The 24824-nt window shown below is 41.1% G+C and overlaps 1 protein-coding gene across 2 annotated transcripts in view; it reads right to left on the reverse strand.

Moving 5' to 3' along the window:
* The window catches only part of LOC128693562 (fatty-acid amide hydrolase 2-B), a 50743-nt gene that overhangs the window by 21398 nt on the left and 4521 nt on the right, over positions 1-24824 (reverse strand). For both annotated transcript variants that reach the window (XM_053783332.2, XM_053783333.2), the window contains exons 4-7: positions 16387-16483; positions 13614-13700; positions 6695-6825; positions 233-344 (exon numbers count right to left, since the gene is read on the reverse strand). In XM_053783332.2, the coding sequence (XP_053639307.2) occupies positions 233-344; positions 6695-6825; positions 13614-13700; positions 16387-16483 (427 nt within the window). The remainder of the gene's footprint in view (positions 1-232; positions 345-6694; positions 6826-13613; positions 13701-16386; positions 16484-24824) is intronic.

Below are 24824 nucleotides of genomic sequence, written 5' to 3' on the forward strand. Positions count from 1 at the left end.
TGCTCCTGGCATTGTAGTTGACTCTTACAACACGCATGGCTTATTGAGGAAGAATTCTGTTCCACTTCCCCATGGAGAAACGATAAATATACAAGATTTAAATAATTTTAAAGTGCATCTCTGTAAAACCTTAGAGGTTTAATTCTCCTTGAGCTCTGGGAGCTGTGAGTGTCCCCACCTGGGTATACTCGTAAGGGGGTCAAAAAGTGGATGAGAGAGAAAGAACACTTACCACTGGTTGGCTTGTGACCAAAGAGGCCACAGAAGAATGCCGGAGTGCGGATGGAACCTCCAGTATCCGTGCCCAAACTTAATGGGGTTCCACATGCACACATTAAAGCACACTGGAAGACAAATTATCTGATTATTTAAATATGATAAAAGCAACAAAGTGCCAGACCTGTACAGGTCATTCAGTTATTTCAGTAAATAAAAAGGACACATTCACCATCATTCTTTCAACAGCTGTCTCACCAGAAGTATGCAGATAGTGCAATTCAAATAAATGGCTAACCCTTCAAACAACATTAATCTTTCTCCTTCAGAGTCCAGGTACTATTTCCCATCTCCAGTACTCAAGTTTGGATAACCAATTTCCCTGAACCCATTTATAAATGTTTCTTTGCACACCCTTCAACAGCATGTCAAGCCATAAAAACAAACTTTTCTCCTCTCACTCAGATCTAACATACTCATACACCTGCTGGATGTTTAACCCTTTGAGGGTTTCGGCCGTACTAGTACGGCTTACGACCCAGGGCTTTTGACGTACTAGTACGCCTAAATTCTAGCGCCCTCAAATCTAGTAGGAGAAAGCTGGTAGGCATACATATGAAAGAATGGGTCTATGTGGTCAGTGTGTGCAGTATAAAAAAAATCCTGCAGCACACAGTGCATAATGAGAAAAAAAGACTGTGTTTTTGGAATAAAACAGCGACTTTGCACTGTATTTTCGTATGGTATTTATTGTTGTATTCTACTTTTCTTGGTCTCATTTTATAGAATGGAAGACATATTACAGAAATGGAGATGATTTTGACTGGTTTTACAATGAAAAGTACCTTGAAATTGAGCTCAAAGTAGCAGAAATGTTAAATTTTTACCAAAGTTTAAAAGTAAACAAATCATGCCAAGCATCCAATACACGTCAACTGGTGAGCCTAATATTCTTTTACAAGTGCGCTGATATTATTTATACCATTTCTACACTAATGCAGCAGTCTGCATAACAGTAAATCTTCAATTTTTTGTAAGAATAAAAATTGAAAGTGGAAAGCCAAAAAAATATAAGAGGGGCCTGGGGATGTGACTAACGAACAGAGGAAATGTTATTTTAGTGCCAGGAATGTCTTTCTTGTTTATTCTGGACCCTATTTGGAAATTGGCATCTTTTGAAATTTGTGTGAAATTGGCAAAATTGCTAAATTCTGACCACTGTATTGGATAGTTGAAATCAGTAAATGGGTGGTTTCTTGTACTCATTCAATAGAAAAAAATGGAGTTCTAGAGAAATAGTTATGATTTTTGTCGACTAGTACACTGGAATTGGCCGAAAATAGGGCTCAAAGTGGGCAAAATCGCCGATGCGTAAACATCATCGAGACCGCTAACTTCGCGAGAGCATAATTCCGTAAGTTTTCCATCAAATTTCATACTTTTGGTGTCATTATGATCGAGAAAAGATTCTCTATCTTTTCATAAGAAAAAATAATTTTTTTTTTGTTTTAAATTTGGCCGACCCTGAGAACAAGTCTCGGAGAGGGCCTGTTGACCCTCAAAGGGCTAAGCGCCTACTGCTCAAAAACTACTTTTTACTCTGAAACTGGCTACCGTATTATGCTTCATCTTCTCTAAATACAGAAATAACCTCAACAACCCTTCACCTGCCCTCTGAATTATACCTTCTATAATCCTATACAGTTCCTAATTTCTACATTTTGAATACTCTGCATGATCTTCTTCTTTCAACAAACCGGCCATATCCCACTGAGGCAGGGTGGCCCAAAAAGAAAAATGAAAGTTTCTCTTTTTAAATTTAGTGATTTATACAGGAGAAGGGGTTACTAGCCCCTTGCTCATGGCATTTTAGTTGCCTCTTACAACACGCATAGCTTATGGAGGAAGAATTCTGTTCCACTTCCCCATGGAAATAAGAGGAAATAAACAAGAACAAAAATTAGTACAAAAATAGATGACAACCCAGAGGGGTGTGTATACATATGCTTGTACATGTATGTGTAGTGTGACCTAAGTGTAAGCAGAAGTAGCAAGACGTACCTGAAACCTTGCATGTTTATGAGACAGAAAAATGGACACCAGCAATCCTACCATCATGTAAAACAATTACAGGCTTTCGTTTTACATTCACTTGGCAGGACAGTAGTACCTCCCTGGGCGGCTGCTGTCTACCAACCTACTACCTAGAACTCTGCATAATATTTACACATAATGCTCTCAAGCCATCTCTATCTAGTCTGCTCCTTGATAAACATTTAATAGTCTATAGATCAACCTACTAACATGTATATTGCCAAATATCTAAGTAGTACAATACTGGACATTCACTTATTTTTAAGACACATACACAGGAGCCATGACCTGACCCCTGCAACCATATACACCTACCATCCAACTTACGACCGAGTTCAGTTCCGAGAAACCGGTCGTAAGTTGAAATGGTCGTAATTCGAACTTTACTACTGAATATCAACAAAACATTTTTGTAATGACTTTATTTTATTGTTTTATTTTGGTATTTCATGTTTTACTTTACTTTTTATGTTGTTAGTACTGTATTTTATCCTGTAAGGTTTAGGATAAACACTGTGTACAACACAAATACATGTAGTTGTTTATTTCCCAGAAATTTGGCATAAAAAACACGGTCGTAAGTCGAGTGGTCGTAAGTCGAGCAGGTCGTTAGTCGGATGGTAGGTGTACATGTATAGGTAAGTACACGTACACGTACACACACGTATACACACGCACATGCACACACACGCACATGCACACACACGCACATGCACACACACACACGGGCAATAGAAATAATGGGAAGACTAAAGCGAGTCCTTGGTTTACCCGAAGGTGTAAGAAGGCAAAAACTAAGTGCATCAGAGAATGGAAAAGGTACAGGAGGCAAAGGACCCAGGAAAATAGATTAGTCGAAGAGCCAGAAACGAGTATGCACAGATAAGGAGGGAGGCCCAGTGACAGTATGAAAACGACATAGTATCAGAAGTCAAGTCCGACCCGAAACTGCTGTATAGCCACATTAAGAGGAAGACAACAGTCAAACACCAGGTGATCAGGCTGAGGAAAGAAGGTGGGGAACTCGCAAGAAACAATAAAGAGGTATGTGAGGAGCTAAACATGATATTTAAGGAAGTATTTACAGTGGAGACAGGAAGGCCTCTGGGAGGACAGAACAGAGGGGGACACCAGCAAGGAATATACCAACAGGTGATGGATGACATACATACATACAACTGAGGAGGAGGTGAAGCTGCTGCTAAGGGACACTGATACCTCAAAGGCAATGCGACCGGACATCTCCCCGTGGGTTCTTAGAGAGGGAGCAGAAATGCTGTGTGTGCCACTAACCACAATCTTCAACACATCCCTTGAAACTGGGCAACTACCTGAGGTATGGAAGACGGCAAATGTAGATCCTATTTTTAAAAGAGGAGACAAAAAAGAGGCACTAAACTATAGACCAGTGTCACTGACTTGTATAGTATGCAAAGTCATGGAGAAGATTATCAGGAGGAGAGTGGTGGAGCACCTGGAACGGAACAAGAGTATAAACGCCAGTCAGCAAGGATTGATGGAAGGCAAATCCTATGTCACAAACCTTCTGGAGTTTTATGATAAAGTAACAGAAGTAAGACACGAGAGAGAGGGGTGGGTTGATTACATCTTCTTGGACTGCAAGAAGGCTTTTGACACGGTTCCTCACAAGAGATTAGTGCAGAAGCTAGAGGATCAGGCATGTGTAACAGGAAGGGCACTGCAATGGATCAGAGAATACCTGACAGGGAGGCAACAATGAGTCTTGGTATGTGATGAGGTATCACAGTGGGCACCTATGACAAGCGGGGTCCCACAGGGGTCAGTCCTAGGACCAGTGCTATTTTTGGTATATGTGAATGACATGATGGAAGGGTTAGACTCAGAAGTGTCCCCGTTTGCAGATGTGAGGTTAATGAGGAGAATTAAATCAGATGAGGATCAGGCAGGACTTCATAGAGACCTGGACAGGCTGGACACCTGGTCTAGCAACTGGCTTCTTGAATTTAACCCAGCCAAATGCAAAGCCATGAAGATCAGGGAAGGGCAAAGAAGACCGCAGACGGAGCATTGGCTAGGTGGCCGAAGACTGCAAACCACACTCTAGGAGAAAGATCTTGGGGTGAGTATAACACCAAGCACGTCTCCAGAAGCATGCATCAACCAGATAACTGCTGCAGTACATGGGCGCCTGGCAAACCTGAGAACAGTGTTCTGATACCTTAGTAAGGAATAACAAAAAAAAGGCACAATACCGTGACTGGAACGATACACAAATAACTCGCACATAAAAGAGAGAAGCTTACGACGACGTTTCGGTCCGACTTGGACCATTTACAAAGTCACACTAACCAGAAGTGGAGCAGGACAGCTATATATAGGCAGGAAGAGGTGGTGGTGGTGGTGGTAGTAGTAGTAGTAGTAGTACAAGAATGGTATATAATACCGACAAGATGAAATCACGACACATGCGCAACACCCGGGCATCACCATCGTAGACGTTTTGCCATCCAGCCTGCCACTGGATGGCGAAACGTCCACAACAAAGACAACCAGACGCCACGCATGTGTCTTAATTTCATCAGTAGTAGTAGTAGTAGTAGTAGAAGAGGCAGTAGTAGTGGTAGTGGTAGAAGTGGGAAATAAGGAGGACGAGCCAGTCAAACACAAAGGAAGGGGAGCACTGCAAGAGAGCTAGGTGCCCACAGAGGGAGAGCAAGCGCACAGAGGTGCGTGAAAGAGGAAGTGGTGAAATAAATGAAGAAGGAACAGAAACACAAGACAGAAGAGAGAAAGACAACCCAGAGGAGAAAAAGTAAAGAGGAAAGGGGAAGAGGGAGAAGAAAAAGAAAAAGAAAAAGTGAGGAGTCAGGTTAAGTCACGGGTGTTCTGAAGTTTGGAGCATTTTACAATGTAGTGGGAGAGGAAGGCATCTACAGAGACGAAGCCAGGGCTAAGATTCATACAAGGAAAGTTGTGTATTAGAGAGGATTCAACTAGACGGCAACTGTTCGAGTTGGAAGTAGGGAAGACAGTTTTGGCAGAAGACCAGTCAATAGGATGGCTATGATCTCTGACGTGACAGAAAAGAGCATTGTTAGTGTTGGCAAGCCTAACACTATTTTTGTGCTCCCTAAGTCTGTCAGAAAGAGATCAACCAGTTTCTCCGAAGTATTGAAGAGGACAGGAGGAGCAAGAAATAGAGTAGACACCAGGAACATCTGTAGAGGGAGGAGAGGTATGAACGAGATTAGTGCGAACAGTGTTAGTCTGGCAGAAGGTAAGCTTGATGTCTAAGGGACGGAGAGAACTGCTGAGATTAGAAAGACCGGAAATGTAGGGAAGGCAGAGGATAGAAGAGTTCCCAGGAGTAGAGAGTTTGGGAGAGAAGAAATTGCATTTAGCATGTGAGAGGGCAGAGTCTATGAAATGGGAAGGGTAGCCAAGATGGGAAAACGAATTATGAAGAGTGGAAATTTCTGCTGGAAGGAACTGAGGATCACAGATGTGGAGGGCACGGAGAAAGAGGGAGATAAGAACACTTTTCTTGACAGGGAAAGCATGATAGGAAAAGTAGTGAATGTACATGCCACTGTGCATGGGTTTTTAGTAAACGGAAAAGGAAAAGCCTGTGACTTTGTAAATGGTCCAAGTCGGACCGAAACGTCGCAGTAAGCTTCTCTCTTTTATGTGCGGGTTATTTGTGTACCTTAGTAAGGAATCGTTCAAGACACTGTACACCGTGTACGTCAGGCCCATACTGAAGTATACAGCACCTGCTTGGAACCCACACTTGATCAAGCACATCAAGAAATTAGGGAAAGTGCAAAGGTTTGCGACAAGGTTAGTTCCAGAGCAAAGGGGAATATCCTATGAAGAAAGGTTAAGGGAAATTGGCCTGACAACACTGGAGGACAGGTGGATTAGGGGAGACATGATAACAACATACAAAATACTGTGTGGAATAGACAAGGTGGACAGAGACAGGATGTTCCAGAGAGGGGACACAGAAACAAGGGGTCACAATTGGAAGATGAAGACCCAGATGAGTCACAGGGATGTTAAGAAGTTTTCTTCAGTCACAGAGTGGTCAGGAAGTGGAATAGCCTAGCAAGTGCGGTAGTGGAGGCAGGAACCATTCATAGCTTTAAGATGAGGTATGATAAAGCTCATGGAGCAGGGAGAGAGAGGACCTAGTAGCAATCAGTGAAGAGGCGGGGCCAAGAGCTGAGCCTCGACCCTTGCAACCACAATTAGGCGAGTACACTCTTTCTGCACCCCTCTTTGCATTTGTTTTAATCTAATTTTTTCTGAAGACCTGGCTTATCAGGTCAGAGGTCAGAAGAGAGAGAGAGAGAGATACATGCTGAGAGAAAAGACAGAAAGAGAGACCTGATAAGTTCACCTCACCACCAGATGAACCTCCTGGGGTGCGCCTGGTGTCATACGGGTTATTGGTGCGGCCATACACTCTGTTGTCACACTCCCACCACATACCCAACTCTGATATGTTGGTATTTGCCAACAAGATGGCTCCTGAAAGAAAGAAATATTTATATACTAAGGGAAGCTTTATAAACAATATGCAAGAAGTGTTTGCCTCAATGGAAATAAAAAGGTTTTCCTTCATAGATCATCATTACAGTCACAGGACAGTGCTAATCCCATAGGAAACATACAATGCCTGGGGAATGAGAGATAATGCGATTTGATTCAAGGAAGGGGAGGATACCTTTAATTCTTTGGCTCAAGAACCTTTCAGTATTCAGCATTAAGGCAACTCTTTCAATGATTACAAGAAACTTTACCATTATGATCCTCTTAGTTTAAAAAAAAAAAAAAATGCTGTGATGTCTATAATGTAATGACAGTTGTTGAAAAAAATGTATGGTGGTGGGAAATACAGTGCTTGTACTTGTAGATGTCGCAGTTTAGAGTGTCATATGAACTGTGATGTCTCCACACTTCTGACAAGACATCTACTGAATGAATGATGGTGAATTATGTTTCTTTTTTGGGGGGTAAGCTACGTTGGTAGGAGAACATCAGTGTTGAAAAAAAATAAAAATACACAAGATGGAATGAAGGCTAAGTAAGATGATATAAGATGAGATAAGATGGTATAAGAGGCAATGCGCTTGCATATTTTAACCCTTTGACTGTCGCGGCCGTATATATACGTTTGTGAGGTACCGTGTTTGACGTATATATACTCATAAATTCTAGCGGCTTCAAATCAGGCAGGAGAAAGCTAGTAGGCCCACATGTGAGAGAATGGGTCTGTGTGGTCAGTGTGCACCACATAAAAAAAATCCTGGAGCACGCAGTGCATAATGAGAAAAAAAAAAACTCCGACCGTTTTTTTTAATTAAAATGCCGACTTTGTGGTCTATTTTCGTATAGTATTTGTGGTTGTATTCTCGTTTTCTTGGTCTCATTTGATAGAATGGAAACTATATTATAGAAATAGAGGTGATTTTGATTAATTTTACTATAAAAAGAACCTGGAAATGGAGCACAAAGTACAGGAAATGTTTGATTTTTGCCGATGTTCAAAAGTGAACAAATGATGTCATTGTCCAATAAATGTCCAAATAGCCATTCTAATACGCAGTCATGAATGGGTTGATGTAATTTTTACAATTATTACAGTATTGCAGTAGTCTGCATAACAGTAAATCTTCTATTTTTTGTTTGAATAAAATTTCAAAATAAAAAGCAAGAGTAATATCACAGGGACCTGGAGACATGACTGATGAACAAAGAAAATGTTATTTTAGAGCCAGGAATGTCTGCATTGTTCATTCTGGACCTTATTTTGAAATTGTCGTATTTTTTAATTTTCGTGAAATTGGCCAAATTGCAAATTTCTGACCATGTTATTGGGTAGTTGAAATCGGTAAATGGGCAGTTTCTTGTACTCAATCGATAGAAAAAATAGAGTTCTGAAGAAATAGTTATGAGTTTGGTTGACTGAAATAACGGAATTAGCCGAAAATAGAGCTCAAAGTGGGCGAAATTGCCGATTTTTAAATATCGCCGAAGTCGCTAACTTCGCGAGAGCGTAATTCCGTCAGTTTTCCATCAAATTTCGTTTTTTTGGTGTCTTTACAATCGGGAAAAGATTCTCTATCATTTCATAAGAAAAAATAATTTTTTTTTTTTTCGAATATTTTGCGACACCAGAAGCAACTTCAGGATTTGGCCCTTCGACAGTCAAAGGGTTAAATCCTACCTTTCTAATAGGTATCAGTATGTCACCATTAAAGACAGCCTCATCAATACAGCCACTTTATACTGGAGTTCTGCAGGGAAGTGTCCTTGGACCCCTGCTCTTCCTCATTTACATCAATGATCTTCCAAACGTATCTCGACACCTGAACCCCATTCTCTTTGCTGACGACATGACTTATGTCATCTCCCACCCTAATCTTGCCACCCTCACCACCATTGTTAACGAGGAGCTGCTCAAAATATCGACTTGGATGACAGCCAATAAACTTACACTTAACACTGGCAAAACCTACTATATTATGTTTGGTAGCAGAGCAAGTGTTGTGCAACTTAACATTAAGATCGACAACACTCTAATTGCCAGACATAATGAGGGCAAATTCCTTGGCCTATACCTCGACAACAACCTAAATTTCAGCACCCATATCCAACATATAACAAAAAAAGTATCCAAAACGGTGGGGGTCCTCTCCAAGATACGATACTACGTGCCACAAACTTCCCTTCTCACACTATACCATTCACTTATATATCCATACCTCACCTATGCTATCTGTGCTTGGGGTTCAACTGCAGCAACACACCTAAAGCCAATAATAACCCAACAAAAAGCCGCAGTAAGAATAATCACTAAATCCCATCCCTGGCAACACCCCCCCCCCCACTCTTCATAGATCTAAACTTACTCCCTGTTCAGAACATCCACACTTACTACTGTGCAATCTATATCTACAGGACCTTAAATTCTAATATTAACCTTGACCTAAAATGATTTCTTGATAGTTGTGACAGGATCCACAGGCATAACAGCAGACACAAACATCTCTATGACATTCCCCGTGTTCGACTAAACCTTTACAAAAATTCAATGCATTTCAAAGGACCTAAAATCTGTAACACCCTACCTGAAAACTCTGGAACTGCAGACACATTCATCACTTTCAAAACTACAGTTAGAAAACATCTTATCTCCCTGATACACCCCGACAACTAACTACATGATAACCACCTGGTGGTTCACAATTACACTCACTCACCCACTGACTATAAACCCAGAAATACTAATCTTAATCTTAAAATAATAAATCCTAGCTAGTCATAAGTTTGCCTATGATACTCCAACATAGACACTTTGTATTGTGCCAAAACAAAATCATTCACATTGCTAAACTCACAAATTATGATGTAGTCACCTAGCCTTAATACCATAATCTGTAAGGATTTAATGTTAAGAATTAATCTAAGTCTGCCCGAAATGCCTAGCCATGCTAGGTGTCCTAGTGGCTCCCTCTGTAATTAGTATTTTATAACATGTAAACCACACAATACCCAAAACCTGTAAACCCCACATTGTAACCCTTATAGAGAATAAACTTGAATTGAATTGATCAAGTTCAGTATTGAATGTGGGATGGGAAAACAAACAAACAAACAAACACACACACACACACACACACACGCACACACACACACACACACACGCACACACACACGCACACGCACACGCACACGCACACGCACGTGCACGCACGCGCACGCACGCACGCACGTGCATATCACAATGTAATGAACTCAGCCACAATCTCTTACCTGTGCTCTTCTCTGTCTCTGATGACATTGCTCCCTCACCATAATAATGGCAAGTAGTCTATTCTTACCCATTATCTATTATTTGGAGTATTTTATACGTTGTGTTCATGTCTCCTAAAGATCTGTATACTTCTAGAATACCCCTCGACTCTAGGGGATTCTAGAAGCAACCAAGGGCTTCTTGTCTCCAATACTAGTGTAATACATATTTTTTTTTTTTTCAACAAGTCGGCCGTCTCCCACCGAGGCAGGGTAATACATATATTCTTAATAAAGCATTTGTTCCTCAGCTTTGTACAAGTTTGGTGGAAAACAAACACCTGAACTTTCTATAATTTTATATTTCTGTTTGATGTGGATTTAACACTGGTGCTGCATACTCTAGAAAAGGTCATACATGCAAGATCAATAGTGAATTTACAAGAAAATAAGACCTTGCTCTGAGTTTTAAATTATATTCTTGGTGGTTGCTACTTAAATGCCATTATTTTTGTGTTTCAGATATAATGCCCACTCCCATTTTTTTTCCTTGCCTAACTTCACAAGTTGCTTCCCAGGTAAATGGTACAGTAAGCTGCTGTTCCTTGCCCAGATGGTATGCTATCTCTGGTCTTATCACCTTATACAGTGGACCCCCGCTTAACGATCACCTCCCAATGCGACCAATTATGTAAATGTATTTATGTAAGTGCATTTGTACGTGTATGTTTGGGGGTCTGAAATGGACTAATCTACTTCACAATATTCCTTATGGGAACAAATTCGGTCAGTACTGGCACCTGAACATACTTCTGGAATGAAAAAATATCGTTAACTGGGGGTCCACTGTACTTGGTTTCATTTCTTTGCGCTAGTTGAGGTTGAACTCTACAAAACACTTTTTTGCTATCAATGTTTCTATCCCTCTCATTAGTTTTGAATCTGTGAACAATGGCATGTAGGATTATTATTATTATATTTAGGGGAAGATAATCTGAAGGATCATACAGAATGTGGGTAATAATAATAATCAAACTAAGCACTAAACTCACAGCACTTAGGTAATGGGGTGATAATGGGTATGATCCTAGGAAGAAGAGAGGTCCAATTCCTTTAATCAAGAGCCCTAACCAGCATCAAGGAACCTCCCTTGAGGGCCGGTGAGCTGGTGTCTCATAGCTCGATTGCTAGCACACTCAGCTCACACACTGTGGTCCAGAGGTCCATGCCTGGTACAGGTGGAAAACAATAGGACGAGTTTCCATAAGACACCTGCTGTCCCTGTTGACCCATCAGTAAAATGGGTACTTGGGCGTTAGTCAACTGGAGTGGGTCACATCCTGGGACAAAATTGACCTAATTTGCCCAAAATGCTCTGCATAATACAGGTCATTCTATATAGCAGTATGTCACTGATGTCAGCTAGGCCTGTATACCTTGTACATGTTTTTTTTTATTATTAACACATCGGCCGATTCCCACCCACCAAGGCAGGGTGGCCTGAAAAAGAAAAACTTTCATCATTCACTCCATCACTATCTTGCCAGAGGGGTGCTTTACACTACAGTTATAAAACTGCAACATTAACACCCCTCCTTAAGAGTGCAGACACTGTACAGTGGACCCCCGGTTAACGATTTTAATCCGTGCAAGAGGGGTAATTGTTATGCGAAATAATCGTTATGTGAATGAATTTTCCCCATAAGAAATAATGGAAATAAAATTAATCCGTGCAAGACACCCAAAAGTATGAAAAAAAAAATTTTACCACATGAAATATACATTTTCCCACACACAAAGAGAAGGATACATGCACAATAGTAGAGTAGTACATGCACAGTATATATTGTGCATGTACTAGTCTACTAAATGAAGAATAAATGACACTTACCTTTATTGAAGATGCAGCAATGACTGATGAGACACTGTGTCCTGGGAGTGCCTTTTCCTCCTGAGTACTGTAGGTCCTGTTTGGCATTTTCTTCCAGAACAGGCCTTATCACACTGTGTATGCCACTACGATTCTTAAATCTCTCAAACCAACCTTTGCTGGCTTTAAATTCACCAATATGAGCACTAGTTCCAGGCATTTTTCCCTGTTCACCTGGGTGTTAGTCGACTTGTGTGGGTTGCATCCTGGGAGATAAGATTAAGGACCCCAATGGAAATAAGTTAGACAGTCTTCGATGACACTGACTTTTTTGGGTTATCCTGGGTGGCAAATCCTCTGGGGTTAATTGTTTCTTGGTATTCTCAATAAGCCACACCAACAACGGTGCTACAGCAGCAGCAGCAGCTGACAGTGCAGCAGCAGCAGCAGCTGTACCACCAATAGTAGCGATGGTTGATTGGGGTTTATTATACAACCTGGCCAGCTTGGAGACATGCACTCCACTTTCATACTTATCAATGATCTTTTTCTTCATCTCTATTGTAATTCTCACCCTTATTGCTGTAGGGTTGGCACTAGAAGCTTTCTTGGGGCCCATGGTCACTTATTTTCCAGAAAAAGCACCGAAAACACTGTAATAATACGAAATATTCCGATTGTATGCTTGGATGTTACCGCGGAGGCTGGCTGGTAAACAATGCCACCGGCGGAACATGTGAGCGCGTCTCGGAAGAAAATCGGTAAGCGGGTTTTTAAGCGGTATGTGAGGCAAAATTTTTGCAATTAAAGTAAGCGGTATGCGAAATAATCGCTATGTGATGCCATCGTTATGCGGGGGTCCACTGTACTTCCCATCTCCAGGATTCAAGTCCGGCCTGCCAGTTTCCATGAATTCCTTCATAAATGTTACTTTGCTCGCACTCCAACAGCACGTCAAGTATTAAAAACCATTTGTCTCCATTCACTCCTATCAAACACACTCACGTATGCTTGCTGGAAGTCCAAGCCCCTCACATGCAAAACCTCCTTTACCCCCTCCCTCCAACCTTTCATACGCCGACCCCTACCCCACCTTCCCTCCACTACAGATTTGTACACTCCTGAAGTCATTCTGTTTCGTTCCATTTTCTGTACATGTTCGAATCACCTCAACAACCCCTCCTCAGCCGTGTAGATAATAAGTTTTGGCAATCCTGCACCTCCTCCTAATTTCCAAACTACAAATTCTCTGCATTATAATCACACCACACATTGCTCTCAAAGTGTGGTGTACATGTAGATATAAAGATACTTTTATTATTACTTTACATGACTGAATATACAGTCAAACCAAATAGCTAAGAGTTGCTAATAGTGTATGTACTCTAAGTCTGGACAATATATCTTCCATGACATGAACTCTAACTGAATGCCATTCCAGAAGTGAAGTATGATTACTAAGGGTTTAGCAATTTCCCATGAATATAATGATAACAATAAGATGAACACTGGAGCAAAGTTAATGATTGCTTGTATGGGCACCTCAGTTTAATTTTCAGTGTGTGCATTTGGTTGAGAGAAGTATTTAAATATAAATATATAATGTCACCTGCATATTTTTTTAACATTTACTATAAAAACTGACTCCTACCTGCTTTCTTCATCTTGGTTACCACCTCAGCATCACGATATGCAATGACATAGTCCCGTGCTACCAGTCCACCTGTGTGTGGCAATCCTGCAAATGACAAGAGAATTTCACATGATGGTAGATTATACTGTTGTGACAAACTGAAACAATACTTTACATGAATATTATTTTAATTCATTGACTGTTGTATATTCAAAATAAACACGCAATGTATGTTTTTAATACTGCAGCAAGATATGGTAAGTCTATGAAGGAAAGCAAATTTATCACTTATTAAAAAATTCCTTCCAACAGTGCACACACACAAAACATAAAGGCACAATACTGTGAATGGAATAATACACAAATAACCCGCACATAGGAGAGAGAAGCTTATGATGATGTTTCAGTCCAATTTGGACCATTAACTAGTCCCACTAATACATGAAGGTGAGGGAGCCAGTATATATAGGAGAGGGGGGACAGAAAGAGAGGAAACAAGAAGGTAATGGAGAAGTAGTCGTAATAGTAAGTAGGGAAAGCAGTGGTAGACAGAAAGGGGAACGAAGCGAGGCAATAGTAGTACAGTGGACCCCCAGTTTACGATATCATTTCATTCCAGAAGCATGTTCAGGTGCCAGTACTGAACGAATTTGTTCCCGTAAGGAATATTGTGAATTAGATTAGTCCATTTCAGACCCCCAAACATACACGTACAAACGCACTTACATAAATACACTTATAATTGGTCGCAATGGGAGGTGATCGTAAAGCGGGGGTCCACTGTATTAGTAGTGGTATTATTTAAAAAAAAAAATTAAATAATTAATGACAAAACAGTCACCCAAAAGTTCCCTGAGATCTCATAATGGACAAAGTGCCTGGGGAATGGGAGATAATCTGGTTTGATCCAAGGAATGGGAGAATAGCTCCAATTCCTTGGATCACAAGCCCTTCAGTGTCCCCCCCCCCACGCTCCCTTTCAAAGGGAAATGTAGTAGTGGAAAGAGGAATCACATGGGGTTAAAGTGCCATCTTGCTGATTATGAATGAGCATACCCATGTAACTAAATATGTACATGAGTGAGTGATGGTGGGTGTGAGTTGGACCTGACTAGCTTGTGCTACTAGGTCTGATGTCATGCTCCTTTCTTCAGTGGATGTGACCTGACTAGGTGGGTCATTGGTCTAAGCCAGGGGAGGGGGTGACATGGACCTGCCTTGCATGGGTCAGTAGGCCTGCTGCAGTGTTCCTTCTTTCTTATGTATTCTTATGTATGTGTATCATAGTGGTAATATGCTTGCAACTTGAGTATGCCCATGGTGTAGTCTAGTTGGTCAGTACCTGACCAACCAGGCTGTGGTCCGTACGTCAGCTTGCGTATGGCCAGCTGTAACAGCCTGGTTGATCAGACCCTGATCCACCATGAGGCCTGGTCTGAGACCAAGCCACGGGGGCGTTGGCCCCCGAAACCCTCTCCAGGTAAACTTCAGGTAGATGACTGCTCATTTACACCTCAATTTGCTCTCTACCTCTGCTACTTAGATTTATATCTGTAAATCTCAATGTAAATTACAGTGTATGTATTAATCCATTCATTGTCTCCCAAGTAGATCTATGTAAGTGTTGGCAGTGTCACTTGCATAACTCACGAAATCGTAATGACACGATTGCAAACAAACCATACCACGGGCTTTGAGACTCTCTGACCGCGGGTTCAAATCCCACCCGTGGTATGGTTCACTTGCATAGATCTCTCTTAATCACAGCACCCTCAAATATGCTATGAAGTGTAAATTTTGGCCTAGACATGAGAGAATAGGTTTGTTTGATGGGTGTTCACATTTCTGGCAATTTTACTGGGGAAGGGTGATGCCTGCCTTGCCCTCTGGTATGTTTAACGAGTTTTTACTAAGATAAGATAAGATAAGATTTCGTTCGGATTTTTAACCCCGGGGGGTTAGCCACCTAGGATAACCCAAGAAAGTCAGTGCGTCATCGAGGACTGTCTAACTTATTTCCATTGGGGTCCTTAATCTTGTCCCCCAGGATGCGACCCACACCAGTCGACTAACACCCAGGTACCTATTTGCTGCTAGGTGAACAGGACAACAGGTGTAAGGAAACGTGTCAAAATGTTTCCACCCGCCGGGAATTGAACCCGGGCCCTCCGTGTGTGAAGCGGGAGCTTTAGCCACCAGGCCACCGGGCCACCTAGGTCTGCTGCAATTACTGGGATGGCCTAAACCATGACCAAACATTTTTGGTTATATTTCATTAGCTGAGAAATAGGGCTAAGATTATTTTGTGTGTGTGTGATGGGTTCACAATGGGGATGTGATTAATGAACAGAGGAAACAATGCTTTAGTAATTGGAATGTCTGCAGTGTTTATTTTGGACTCTGTTTTTAAACTGAAATGTGTTGAATTTTGTGTAAAACTGGATAAATTACCAACTTGTGTGCACTTTTTAGGGCAGTTATTTTAGTTGCACTCAATTAATAGAACGAAAGGCATATTAGTAAAATAGCTAGGAATTGGTTTAAAATGTCTCAAAATGGGCAAATTCACTGATGCATGAACTGCACCAACTGTTAAAATTTGTTCCTGCACAATTATATGAATTTTCTATCAATTCTGTATTTTTGATGTCATTACCTTCAGAAAAAGATTCTCTATTTCATTTTTTTTTAATCACGACACTGTCCATCAATACTTTTAATTTTGGGTGTCATGACAGTGAAAGGGTAAATAGATTAAAGTTTTCCCCTAAGGATACAAAAAGTGTCTTACCAGTCACAGCAATTGACTCCTTGACTGTGAAAGGAACTCCTAAGAATGGCTGGTTCTTCTTAAGCCATTCCTCTGTAAGGCTTCCATCACGGAGACCCTGAAGACACATTCAATATTCATGATCAAACTTCAAAGCAACTAATTAATGTTAGGTCTAAGTAACCATTAGTATCATATCTGTAAGGACGTAGGAAAAACATTAGAAGTAGCGTAGCAAAATGAAAATTAGACATTTTATTTGTAAATGTACTTACATGTACCTGCAGAATTGTACTTATGTGTACCTGTGCCTAATAAACTTACAGTGGAGCCATGAGTTTCAGCCGCCCTGAGTATCAGCCGCCCTGAGTATCAGCCGCTTCGAGTCTCGACTGTTTTTCTTGGCCAAATTTTGTCCCAAGTTGCAGCTGTTGCCCCGAGTTTTGGCCGGCGAACCAGACCTGTCCACCTGCCTGCACTTGTGCGCCTACCTGCATAGATGTCGTGAGCCAGTCCAGCGTTGTTTAACCTTGAGTGAACATTACCCTGCACACTCATCCTGCCAGCCAGGCAGCCAACCAGCTATTCAGCCAGCCAGCCAGCCAGCCAGCCATTCAGCCAGCCAGCCAGCCAGCCATTCAGCCAGCCAGCCATTCAGCCAGCCAGCCATTCAGCCAGCCATCCAGCCAGCCAGCCAGGCAGGCAGCCAAGTAACCAGCCAGGCACCCAGCCAGGCAGCCAAGCAACCAGCCAGGCACCCAGCCAGGCAGCCAAGCAACCAGCCAGGCACCCAGCCAGGCAGCCAAGCAACCAGCCAGGCACCCAGCCAGGCAGCCAAGAAACCAGCCAGGCACCCAGCCAGGCACCCAGCCAGGCAGCCAGGCACCCAGCCAGGCAGCCAAGCAACCAGCCAGGCAGCCAGCCACCCAGGTAACCAGCCAGCCAGCCAGGCATCCAGCCAAGCAACCAGCCAGGCAGCCAGCCACCCAGGTAAGCAGCCAGCCAGGCATCCAGCCAGCCAGGCATCCAGCCAGCCAGGCATCCAGCCAGCCAGGCAACCAGTCAGCCAGGCAACCTGCCAGCTAAAAAATTTGTGCATGAATTTAAGGGATACGTAGAGGAGTATGGAAGAAGTGAATGTTTTCAGATACTTGGGAGTTGACGTGTCGGCGGATGGATTTATGAAGGATGAGGTTAATCATAGAATTGATGAGGGAAAAAAGGTGAGTGGTGCGTTGAGGTATATGTGGAGTCAAAAAAACGTTATCTATGGAGGCAAAGAAGGGAATGTATGAAAGTATAGTAGTACCAACACTCTTATATGGATGTGAAGCTTGGGTGGTAAATGCAGCAGCGAGGAGACGGTTGGAGGCAGTGGAGATGTCCTGTCTAAGGGCAATGTGTGGTGTAAATATTATGCAGAAAATTCGGAGTGTGGAAATTAGGAGAAGGTGTGGAGTTAATAAAAGCATTAGTCAGAGGGCAGAAGAGGGGTTGTTGAGGTGGTTTGGTCATTTAGAGAGAATGGATCAAAGTAGAATGACATGGAAAGCATATAAATCTATAGGGGAAGGAAGGAGGGGTAGGGGTCGTCCTCGAAAGGGTTGGAAAGAGGGGGTAAAGGAGGTTTTGTGGGCAAGGGGCTTGGATTTCCAGCAAGCGTGCATGAGCGTGTTAGATAGGATTGAATGGAGACGAATGATACTTGGGACCTGACGATCTGTTGGAGTGTGAGCAGGGTAATATTTAGTGAAGGGATTCAAGGAAACCGGTTATTTTCATATAGTCGGACTTGAGTCCTGGAAATGGGAAGTACAATGCCTGCACTTTAAAGGAGGGGTTTGGGATATTGGCGGTTTGGAGGGATATGTTGTGTATCTTTATACGTATATGCTTCTAAACTGTTGTATTCTGAGCACCTCTGCAAAAGCAGTGATAATGTGTGAGTGTGGTGAAAGTGTTGAATGATGATGAATGTATTTTCTTTTTGGGGATTTTCTTTCTTTTTTGGGTCACCCTGCCTCGGTGGGAGACGGCCGACTTGTTGGGGAAAAAAAAAAAAAAAAAAAAAAAAAAACGTAGAGACTGAAAAATTCAAACTCCAACAAGTGTTCAAATGTGACGAAACAGGCCTGTTTTGGAAGAAAATGCCAAAGAGGACCTACATTACTCGGGAGGACAAGGCCCTGCCAGGACACAAGCCTATGAAAGACAGGCTAACTCTTTTGTTCTGTGCTGGCATCTTCCAGATGCCAGCAAGTCTCTTCAATAAAGGTAAGTAAATGTTATTTTAAATGTGTATATAAATTTTAATTTATCTATTGTATACTAGTACATATATATGTATTTATTTGTGTTGTGTGTATGCAAAACAATAGTTATTCTTTAAAAAATGTATTTTTTGTGAATATTTTTGTGGGTCTGGAACGGATTAATTTTATTTACATTACAGTGGACCCCCGCATAATGATCACCTCCGAATGCGACCAATTATGTAAGTGTATTTATGTAAGTGCGTTTGTACGTGTATGTTTTGGGGGTCTGAAATGGACTAATCTACTTCACAATATTCCTTATGGGATTAAATCTGGAGTATCTGAGAGAGTTAGAGCAAAGGAAGGGGTAGCAGTAATGTTAAATGATCAGTTATGGAAGGAGAAAAGAGAATATGAATGTGTAAATTCAAGAATTATGTGGATTAAAGTAAAGGTTGGATGCGAGAAGTGGGTCATAATAAGCGTGTATGCACCTGGAGAAGAGAGGAATGCAGAGGAGAGAGAGAGATTTTGGGAGATGTTAAGTGAATGTATAGGAGCCTTTGAACCAAGTGAGAGAGTAATTGTGGTAGGGGACCTGAATGCTAAAGTAGGAGAAACTTTTAGAGAGGGTGTGGTAGGTAAGTTTGGGGTGCCAGGTGTAAATGATAATGGGAGCCCTTTGATTGAACTTTGTATAGAAAGGGGTTTAGTTATAGGTAATACATATTTTAAGAAAAAGAGGATAAATAAGTATACACGATATGATGTAGGGCGAAATGACAGTAGTTTGTTGGATTATGTATTGGTAGATAAAAGACTGTTGAGTAGACTTCAGGATGTACATGTTTATAGAGGGGCCACAGATATATCAGATCACTTTCTAGTTGTAGCTACACTGAGAGTAAAAGGTAGATGGGATACAAGGAGAATAGAAGCATCAGGGAAGAGAGAGGTGAAGGTTTATAAACTAAAAGAGGAGGCAGTTAGGGTAAGATATAAACAGCTATTGGAGGATAGATGGGCTAATGAGAGCATAGGCAATGGGGTCGAAGAGGTATGGGGTAGTTTTAAAAATGTAGTGTTAGAGTGTTCAGCAGAAGTTTGTGGTTACAGGAAAGTGGGTGCAGGAGGGAGGAGGAGTGATTGGTGGAATGATGATGTAAAGAGAGTAGTAAGGGAGAAAAAGTTAGCATATGAGAAGTTTTTACAAAGTAGAAGTGATGCAAGGAGGGAAGAGTATATGGAGAAAAAGAGAGAGGTTAAGAGAGTGGTGAAGCAATGTAAAAAGAGAGCAAATGAGAGTGGGTGAGATGTTATCAACAAATTTTGTTGAAAATAAGAAAAAGTTTTGGAGTGAGATTAACAAGTTAAGGAAGCCTAGAGAACAAATGGATTTGTCAGTTAAAAATAGGAGAGGAGAGTTATTAAATGGAGAGTTAGAGGTATTGGGAAGATGGAGGGAATATTTTGAGGAATTGTTAAATGTTGATGAAGATAGGGAAGCTGTGATTTCGTGTATAGGGCAAGGAGGAATAACATCTTGTAGGAGTGAGGAAGAGCCAGTTGTGAGTGTGGGGGAAGTTCGTGAGGCAGTAGGTAAAATGAAAGGGGGTAAGGCAGCCGGGATTGATGGGATAAAGATAGAAATGTTAAAAGCAGGTGGGGATATAGTTTTGGAGTGGTTGGTGCAATTATTTAATAAATGTATGGAAGAGGGTAAGGTACCTAGGGATTGGCAGAGAGCATGCATAGTTCCTTTGTATAAAGGCAAAGGGGATAAAAGAGAGTGCAAAAATTATAGGGGGATAAGTCTGTTGAGTGTACCTGGTAAAGTGTATGGTAGAGTTATAATTGAAAGAATTAAGAGTAAGACGGAGAATAGGATAGCAGATGAACAAGGAGGCTTTAGGAAAGGTAGGGGGTGTGTGGACCAGGTGTTTACAGTGAAACATATAAGTGAACAGTATTTAGATAAGGCTAAAGAGGTCTTTGTGGCATTTATGGATTTGGAAAAGGCGTATGACAGGGTGGATAGGGGGGCAATGTGGCAGATGTTGCAAGTGTATGGTGTAGGAGTTGGTTACTGAAAGCAGTGAAGAGTTTTTACGAGGATAGTGAGGCTCAAGTTAGAGTATGTAGGAAAGAGGGAAATTTTTTCCCAGTAAAAGTAGGCCTTAGACAAGGATGTGTGATGTCACCGTGGTTGTTTAATATATTTATAGATGGGGTTGTAAGAGAAGTAAATGCGAGGGTCTTGGCAAAAGGCGTGGAGTTAAAAGATAAAGAATCACACACAAAGTGGGAGTTGTCACAGCTGCTCTTTGCTGATGACACTGTGCTCTTGGGAGATTCTGAAGAGAAGCTGCAGAGATTGGTGGATCAATTTGGTAGGGTGTGCAAAAGAAGAAAATTAAAGGTGAATACAGGAAAGAGTAAGGTTATGAGGATAACAAAAAGATTAGGTGATGAAAGATTGAATATCAGATTGGAGGGAGAGAGTATGGAGGAGGTGAACGTATTCAGATATTTGGGAGTGGACGTGTCAGCGGATGGGTCTATGAAAGATGAGGTGAATCATAGAATTGATGAGGGAAAAAGAGTGAGTGGTGCACTTAGGAGTCTGTGGAGACAAAGAACTTTGTCCTTGGAGGCAAAGAGGGGAATGTATGAGAGTATAGTTTTACCAACGCTCTTATATGGGTGTGAAGCGTGGGTGATGAATGTTGCAGCGAGGAGAAGGCTGGAGGCAGTGGAGATGTCATGTCTGAGGGCAATGTGTGGTGTGAATATAATGCAGAGAATTCGTAGTTTGGAAGTTAGGAGGAGGTGCGGGATTACCAAAATTGTTGTCCAGAGGGCTGAGGAAGGGTTGTTGAGGTGGTTCGGACATGTAGAGAGAATGGAGCGAAACAGAATGACTTCAAGAGTGTATCAGTCTGTAGTGGAAGGAAGGCGGGGTAGGGGTCGGCCTAGGAAGGGTTGGAGGGAGGGGGTAAAGGAGGTTTTGTGTGCGAGGGGCTTGGACTTCCAGCAGGCATGCGTGAGCGTGTTTGATAGGAGTGAATGGAGACAAATGGTTTTTAATACTTGACGTGCTGTTGGAGTGTGAGCAAAGTAACATTTATGAAGGGATTCAGGGAAACCGGCAGGCCGGACTTGAGTCCTGGAGATGGGAAGTACAGTGCCTGCACTCTGAAGGAGGGGTGTTAATGTTGCAGTTTAAAAACTGTAGTGTAAAGGACCCTTCTGGCAAGACAGTGATGGAGTGAATGATGGTGAAAGTTTTTCTTTTTCGGGCCACCCTGCCTTGGTGGGAATCGGCCAGTGTGATAATAAAAAAAAAAAAAAAATAACAAATTCGGTCAGTACTGGCACCTGAACATACTTCTGGAGTGAAAAAATATCGTTAACCGGGGGTCCACTGTATTTCTTATAGGAAATATTGTTTTGCCTTTCGGCCCTTTCGAGTTTAGGCCTAGCTCCTGGAATGGATTATGGCCGAAACTCGGGGTTCCACCGTACTTATGATGTCCCAAATTCTGAATTGTTCCTATATATAACTATTTTTTAAAGTTACAAAAAACAAAAATATAGTCATCACAGCATTTTTTTTTCAATATATCTATCAAAAATTGTGAATATTAGCTTTATAACTTGCTTAATCAGCAGAACATACTTTTCTAGTCCTTTGAACCAGTGTCTCTACAACACGGAATATCCTCCATATGAATGAATGAGTTCATAAATTGTGATCTTATATTAATACGGATTAATAATTTCATAAGTATTTTATTGCTACTGTAACCTTCTCAGCTATCAAAATTTTGGGGACCAGTCCAATGTTCACTATGTTCTTCTATAACCACTGGTAGATTTATTTATTTATTTATTTTATGTCTTTGCAAACAGTACATTGAGATTTTGTATTTACAATAATGGGTTGCAATGCAAAGAGAGCCTCTATTATGCCTAAACATTATGGGCCAACTTAACATTATTGGCTTACAGACTACTTAACACTAAGGATTATATCATAGTTGTACAGTAGGATAGTAATTATTTCATAGTTGAACAGTTGATTATTAATTATAAGTGAATCAAAATTTGTATAAGACAAAAGATAAATTCATCTATTCAAAAATGCTTTTTGTGAAAACAATGATTCAATTATATTCCTGTCAACAATGAATTTTCTATTTTTTTGCTAACATACGTGTAAATTTTACATTATTCCTAGTAATGACCCTCGTATTGTAGATAGTCTTAATGACCTTGGTGTAGTAGATAGTCTTTTTAGTATGATAATAAGATGTTATCTTCATTGTAGAATAATAAGAAAATATTATAACCTTTATATTATAATAATAAGGTAAAAGGACCCCAATGGAAATAAGTCACTCTGTCTGACTTTTTTGGGTTATCCTAGGTTCTCTACACATATGCTGCCATGTATGATAATTCTATGTAACTGTATTTGTGTATACCTGAATAAACTTACTTACTTATTGTTAAAGTTATGATGTGGGAGAACATAAGTGAGTATTAGCATTTAGTCTGTAGATTTCAGTCAATACTGGTAACTGTGGTTTGAATTTTACAACATTAAGTTCCCTTTGCAGTAGAGATATTTTGCTGTACACACGTGGTAAAAAACTTAAGCTAACCTAACAAAACCCACCTAAGCCAAACTACAATAATGTTATGTAACTTAACCTTACCCCTGCCATCAGTACTGGAAATAAGCAACCTTACCTGATATTTTTGGCTTATCCTGGGTATTTACAGTGTATGATAATTGTACTTGTGTGTACCTGAGCCTAAATAATAGTACACATACTTACATTCACCCAGAGAGTGATGGGCTCAGACATGCTGTACAACCAACAAATGAACTATTTTCAGTATCATCTCCCAAAATAATAACTTGCACAAGAAATGCTTATTCTATGGTGTACATAGTTTGTATGTAGTATTGTAAAATGTAATCTAGTGCCTGAGTTCTGCAGAGTAGTAATTAGCAACTATAGCCTCTTGGAGAATAAAAATTGAGAAAAAAATCCCAATTAGGTCAGGGGGGGACCCCATGCTTAAACCAAGGTAAGGCCAGATATCCACAATCCATTAAAATCAGCAACCAGCATCCCCCAGGCCGAAGAAAACTGCAGAGGGAGAAAAAGTTCCGTCCATAAGTTCCCTAGGTACAAGTACACAAGTAGTGATCATACACTGGATAACCCAATAGGAAAATAGTATACAATTATCATACCTAGGTAAATGTATGTATCCAGAAGAACAATGGAAATAAGTCACTGATTTTTTTTTTGGGTTATCCTACGTAATGTGTACACATATGCTGCTATGTAAAATAATTTATGTAACTGTATTTATGTGTACCTGTACCTGGAGAACATGGGAACATTAGGGCAGAGTTGAGCGAGACGTTCACTCCACCATGGATGGCGATGAAATCCCGAATAAGTCATAAAAAACATTCTCCTTGTTGGGTTTATCAGGGTGAATGACAACTAACACTGTATTAAACACTGCCTCTGGCAGTGACACTTGTTCACTTAACAAAACTTTGCGGCCAAATCTCTGGACCCATTATGTACCTTTATTTTTTTTTTTTTTGACTACCACCCACAGGTTGGATGTGGGGGTGTACAATAAAGATATTAAAATAACCTCCTGCAGTCCCTGACAGACATGCTGTCCATCTAGTTCAAATCTTCACTGCTTTTTGTTGTATTTTTAAAGGCCCACTGACAACTAACACTGTCTGCCTCCCAGTGTCTGATGTAGAAATATTGCCTGAATCCAGGCGATGAACGGAAGGAAACAAGAAGTTACCTTCAGGAATAGAAAAGGGAACAAAAAGTCCCGTCAGGTGTAACCATTTGTTAGTAAGTTTATTCAAGTACAGGTACACATAAATACATAAATTATACATAGCAGCATATATGTAAATTACGTTATGCGCGCCGTGAAGGCGCGCATAACGGAGATAAAACACCTCAATTACTGGGAGCGCTTGAGGTTCCTAAACCTGTATTCCCTGGAACGCAGGCGGGAGAGATACATGATTATATACACCTGGAAAATCCTAGAGGGACTAGTACCGAACTTGCACACGAAAATCACTCACTACGAAAGCAAAAGACTTGGCAGACGATGCACCATCCCCCCAATGAAAAGCAGGGG

This window comes from Cherax quadricarinatus, unplaced genomic scaffold (assembly GCF_038502225.1).
Source record: "Cherax quadricarinatus isolate ZL_2023a unplaced genomic scaffold, ASM3850222v1 Contig32, whole genome shotgun sequence".
Lineage (NCBI taxonomy): Eukaryota > Metazoa > Arthropoda > Malacostraca > Decapoda > Parastacidae > Cherax > Cherax quadricarinatus.